The 6017-nt window shown below is 68.9% G+C and overlaps 1 protein-coding gene across 1 annotated transcript; it reads right to left on the reverse strand.

The window, feature by feature from the left end:
- Positions 1 to 294: 294 nt before the first annotated feature.
- On the reverse strand, positions 295 to 528 carry CHR1 (hypothetical protein; the record flags this gene model as incomplete). The annotated part of the gene is made up of 1 exon (XM_009040323.1): positions 295 to 528. A coding segment is annotated over one exon (234 nt), but the record flags the coding sequence as incomplete, so codon positions are not given.
- Between the last annotated feature and the right edge of the window lie 5489 nt (positions 529 to 6017).

The raw sequence follows: 6017 nt of genomic DNA on the forward strand, positions 1-6017 counted from the left end.
CGCCGGCGCCGGCGGCGCCGGCGGCGGCGCCTCGCTCGCGAGGAGCGCCGCGGCGCCGTCGAGCGGCACCTGCACGAAGCGCGTCGCGCACTCGGCCGCGTCGACGGGTTCGCCCGCGGCGCTCAGGTCCGCGGCCGCCGCCGCGAAGTCGCCGCCGCGGTCGCGCACGGCCCGGAGGAGCGCCGCCGTCCGGCGCCGCGGCCACGGCGCCGCCGGCGCCGCGTCCGCCGTGAAGAACCGCGGCGCGAGCGCGGGCGCCTTGGCCACGCGGCGCGCGGACGGCGGCACGCCGCCGTTGACGAGGCCCCAGGCGTCGAGGAACGCGAAGAGGCGCAGCGCGGACGCCGCGTCGACGCCTAAACGCTGGCGGCACGCCGTCGCCGTGAGGAGCTGCTGGGGCTTCGTCGCGTACTGCGAGATCATCCAGTTCCGCGTCTCGAGGTAGCGCGCGGGCGTCTTGGCCGCGTCGCCGCAGAACCACTCGGGGCAGCAGGCCATCTCGACGTCCGTGACCTTGGCCGGGTCGAACGCGCGCGCGCGCGCGGGCGCCGGCGGCGCCGCGGGCGCGGCCGCGGGCGCGGCCGCGGGCTTGGCGACGGGCGGCGGCTCGACGCGGTGCGAGAGGTTCACGGTGACGCCGCCGTCCTCCGTGTCGACGACGTCGATGACGGCCTTGACGACCTCGTAGGTCCGGTCGGGCCGCTGGCTCGGCGGTAGCGCCGGCGCGCCGGGCAGCGGCCGCGGCTTGAACTTGCGGCGGCCGTCGCCGTCGCGCTTGCGCTTCTTCTTCGACCCGCCGCCGGACTTGCGCGCGGCCTTGGCCGCGGGCTCCGCGGCCTCGTCCTCGTCGTCCTCGGGCGCGTAGTCGGCCTCGGAGCCGAACTCGCGGAACCGCGCCGCGTCGCGGAGGAAGCGCTCGCAGACGCGCCAGGGCGGGCTCGCCGCCGCCGCGGGGCGGCTCCAGGCCGTCGCGTCGGCGATGGCGCCGCCCGCGCCCTCGACGCGCTCGAGGGGGATCCACTCGTCCCTGGAGTCCGGCAGGTACCACCAGTGCACGAGCGCGAGGCGCCGCCGCGCGTCGACCACGAGCGTCTTCAGGTACTCGGCGCCGTCGTCGGGCGCGTCGTCGACGTCCGAGTCGTGGCGCACGACGTGCGTCGCCTCGGCCAGCGAGTTGGCGAGCGTCGCGCCGAGCTCCGCGGCGACGGTGCCGAGCTCCGCGGCGACGGCGGGGTCGACGCCGTCGTCGAACCAGACCGCGGGCGGCGCGTAGAGGCCCGCGTCGGCCCAGGCGCCCGCGACGGCCGCGAGCGCGCCGTGCTTGGCCGCCGCGTCGCCGCCGCTCAGCGCCGCGCGCGCGCCCGCGTCGAGCGCGCGGAACGCGGCCTCGAGGCAGCCGCCGTCGCGCGCGTCGCGCAGGTGCCGCGCCGGGAGCATGGCCATGTCCGGCGGCCCGCCGCCGACGACGGCGTACGACGACCCGGGCCCGAGGACGGCGACGTTCGCCTCGGCGAGCGCGCTCGCGAGCGCCGCGAGGCCCTCGACGGACTCGCCGAGCTTCTGGGCGAGGGGCGTGACGGCCATGCGGAAGTCGGGGCCGCCGTAGTCCATGGCGCGCGTCCCATGGCCGGCCTGCCGCTCGGCGCCGGCCTCTTGCTCGACTTCCATCGCGCTCATGCTCACGCTGCCCGCCGGCGGATGCGACCTCGTCGAGTTCGAGTGGATCGAAGGCCGACCACACGAGACGCCCGCAGCCCGGCGCCGGGGGTGGACGTCGCCGGTCACCGCGGACTGGCATCGCCACGACACGTGCCCGCAGCCGAACTGGGCCCGCCATGCATTTGCCTGGTGGCCCCCTCCATGTGAACAAGCAACACACAAGTTTTTATGCACAACACAAATGGGACTTCAGATCCGCGCGACGGCCTCCGCCTCGACGGCGCCGGTCTCGACCGGGACGTCCCCCCCGCCGCCGTCCTTCGGGCTCCGCGGCGCGACCAGCCCCGACAGCGAGCGGCGGACGTCGAGGAGGCCGCGCCGCGATCCCACGAAGCAGGAGCGCAAGTCGTCGCCGCTAAAGTTCGCGAGGATGATCAGCCAGAGCGCGATGAGAAGCGTGGACGCGAGGAGCACGACGAGGAGGCTCGCGAACACCTTGCCCGAGAAGACGCCGTCGTGCTGCTCGAGATTGTCCGTCGCGAAGACCATCAGCGCATAGAAGAAGACGAGGACGAGCTCCGTCTGCGCCACCTCCGAGACGACCCCGTCGTCCTCCTCGACGTAGGGCTCGTAGTGGCTGAAGACGCGGTAGGAGATGAGGCTGCCGAGGAGCCCGATGGCGATCTGGGAGATGGAATCGGGCACGAACATGGACAGGCATCCCGTGAGGAAGATGCGGCGGGAGACCTCGTAGACCATGAACATGAAGCAGCTCGGTTTGAACTCCTCGTAGAGGAACCGGACGCTCTCCAGGGTCGGGTCGTTCGCCCGCGCCTCGAGCTTCTGGAACTGGACCATCGATTCCGCGTGCCGCTCGAGCGCCTCGTGGAGGAAGTGCTCGTCCTCCTGGTTCGCCGCGTCGGCGCCCGCTTCGCCGATGGTCCGTCCTGAAGGCGTTCGAATCGTTAGATGGTCCACGTCGGGGTTCAGCCGCCGCCGCAGCCGCCAGAGCAGGCACGCGAAGCCGAGGGGCACGCCGACGGGATAGGCGACGATCGAGAACAGCACGTAGGGCAGCCACGCGTCGTACGACGGGCTGTCGCAGCTGATCGTCGGGTCGATGCGCATGACGTTGACGCCGTCGCCGTAGCCGCCGTCGTACTTGGCGCACGCGAAATACCGCAGGCAGTACGCGGACGTCGAAGGCACGAGGACGTAGAGCGTGAAGAGGATCCAATACGAAGCCCCGGAGAGGATCTCGTCCCGCCGCGACCGATCCACGCACGCGTAGCGCAGCCCGAATCCGACCGCGATCAACATGACGAAGACGACGGGGAGCAGGGTCACGAAGAGGAGCTTGTCGAAGTAGTCGAAATCTCCGAAGCACTCCGCCTTGGCGAAGCTGATGAAACTCAGATTCACGACGGATCCCAGCTTCAGGGCCTCTTCGAAGATGGCGGGAAAGCGTACTTGCGGGAGCGACCACGGGATGCTGCACGCGATCTGGTACGTCGCGATGACGATCTTCGCTTTCGTCATGACGTTCTGCTCCATGGACCGTCCCGACGACTCCTTGTCGTCGGCGCTCTGCGTGTCGCTGCCGGCGGCTTCTCCGTCTTCGTCATCTTCGTAATGCTCCTCGAGCTTTGCCTTCGCGATATCTTCGACTGCCTCGCCCTGGACGACTTCGCGAATCGCGTCGACCCCATGACCCAAAACGGTGAAGAGGCCAAACTTTCGCATCACGACGCCGATGGCCGCGACGACAAATAGGACGGCCAGCACGGTCCCGATGATGTTGTCCCCGCGGGCCTCGATCTTGTTGCCGCAGTCCACGCAGCGGTTCGCGGCCGTGTCGTAGAAGTAGTGCTTCTCGCACGCGCCGCACAGCGGGCCCTTGTGGCCGCGCGCGCACGAGCTGTTGGCTCCGCCCTTGCACGACTCTTCGAGGATACATTCGTAGATTGACGTCGCGTCGATCGACGCGCGCCAGAAATTCTTCTTCAGGTCCATCGTCTCCAAGGTCGTGCGCGGGGTCCAGCTCCCATAAACAGAAGCAACATCGTCGGAAATCCGGAAAAGTACATTTACGGCCGCTACGACGCCGGGGACGCCTGGTCTTACCCCGGGGACGCAGAGCCGAAGCCAGAGGCGTCGACGGACGCCAGTTGCGCCGTCGGCCCCGGCCCCAGTCGGTCGGCCGGCCGGCCGGCCGTCGTCGTCGTCGTCGTCGTCGTCGTCGTCGTCACGCGCGCGCGCGTGGAGATTATAGCGGAGAGCAAGTCCATGGCTTCCTCGGACATGTTCTAGACCACCTCCATGAAGCCGCGCAGCGCCCAAGCACCGGTTTTGGTCTGGAGCGCCTCCTTGCCGCGCGAAGCGCGGGAGAAAAAATTCGGCGGGATCCAGCGCGCGTAGCGGTCCAGAACCGGCGCAGCTGCACGTGTCGCTCGCGCACGGCGTGCAAGCGATCGCGCCCTCGCCGGAAAATGAGGCCGCTCCGCGCAGCCGCCGCCGCCGCAGACGCCGCTGCCACAGAGTCGCCGCACCCGCCCCGCGCGCAGCGCGGGAGAAAATTTCGACTTCGTCGCTGGCCAGAGCGCAGAAACGACCCTCGCGAATGGGTGTGAGGTCAGGCACGCAGCGCAGCAAGTCCACCGCGCGCAGCGCGCTGAGATGGTAGCTCCATCCTCTCAACTACGCTGTGGTATTTTTCGTCCGCACACCGTCGCCGGGGGTAAAAAAAAAGTACGGTGGTCGATTCGGGCATGGGGCGCCGCCCGAAGCCCAAAACCGGTACCGTACCAAAAATCGGCGTCTAGGAACCCTCTGCGGACGCTGGATTCGCCCCCGCATAGAGGTCCTACGTATAATCCGTATAGCGCACGCGTTTATGGGAGCTGGACCCCGCGCGCCCTGGGGACTCGGACAGTTCGCGCACGTCTCGACGCCGCCTTCGCACGCGTCGTCGCACTCGACGCAGCACTCCTTGCACGGCAGCGGCTGTCCGTTTCCGTCAAGGAGCTTCTTGTCGGCGTAGCGCGGCGACGCTGGGGACCCGACGTTCTCGTAGTAGTAGAGGACGCCTTGGGTTTCGCCCACGACGAGGTCGAGGTCGCCGTCGCCGTCGACGTCGCCGAAAGCGGGCGAGCTGCGTTCACCAACATCGATGCCGTCGAAGGGGCTCGCGGTGCCGGCGACGGCCTCGTAGCTCGGCGACGTCGCGTTCCCAACGTTCTCGTAGTAGTAGAGGGTGCCGTGCTGTTCGCCCACGACGAGGTCAAGATCGCCGTCGTCGTCGAGGTCGCCGAACGCGGGCGCGCTGCTGGAACCGACGATGCCGTCGATGGACCTCTCGCTGCCGGTGACGACCACGTAGCTCGGCGACGCCGCGGACCCGACGTTCTCGTAGTAGAAGAGGAGGCCCTCCCATTCGCCCACGACGAGGTCGAGGTCGCCGTCGTCGTCGACGTCGGCGAGCGTGGGTGCGCTCATGTCACCGACGTCGATGTCGTCGATGGACCTCTCGCTGCCGGTGACGACCACGTAGCTCGGCGACGCCGCGGACCCGACGTTCTCGTAGTAGAAGAGGAGGCCCTCCCATTCGCCCACGACGAGGTCGAGGTCGCCGTCGCCGTCGAGGTCAGCGAGCGCAGGCGCGTTGTAGTAAAGTCCGCTTTCAGTATCAACTTCGACGCCGTCGAAGGGGCTATCGGTGCCGAAGACGACCACGTAGGTCGGCAACGCCGCGGACCCGACGTTCTCGTAGTAAACGAGGCCTGGAAAATTCGCGCCCTGCCCGCCCACGACGAGGTCGAGATCGCTGTCGTCGTCGACGTCGCCGAACGCGGGTTTGCTGTTCGGGGGAAAACTCCAAAGGGATCCGTCGGGCATTATCCAAACATCACCGATGCTGTCGAAGGGGCTGGTGGTGCCTGTGACGAGGTAGGTAGGTGACGTCGCGGATCCGACGTTCTCGTAGTAGTTGAGGGTGCCTCCTTTCATTGTGCCAAGCATGACGCCGTCGCCCACGACGAGGTCGAGGTCGCCGTCGTCGTCGAGGTCGACAAACACGGGCGAGCTCTGGTAACCGACGTTGATGCCGTCGAAGGGGCTCGCGGCGCCGGAGACGGGCACGTAACCCGGCGACGTCGCGGAGCCGACGTTCTTGTAGTAGTAGAGGGCGCCGTCCAATTCGCCCACGACGAGATCGAGATCGCCGTCGTCGTCGAGGTCGGCGAACGTGGGAGCGCTCAAGCCACCGACGTCGATGGCGCCGATGGGGCTGGTGGGGCCGGCGTCGATGCTGTCGATGTCGTCGAAGGGGCCCGCGCTTCCCGTTTGCTTGATGTAGCGAT

The sequence above is a fragment of the Aureococcus anophagefferens genome, assembly GCF_000186865.1.
Source record: "Aureococcus anophagefferens unplaced genomic scaffold AURANscaffold_14, whole genome shotgun sequence".
Classification (NCBI taxonomy): domain Eukaryota; class Pelagophyceae; order Pelagomonadales; family Pelagomonadaceae; genus Aureococcus; species Aureococcus anophagefferens.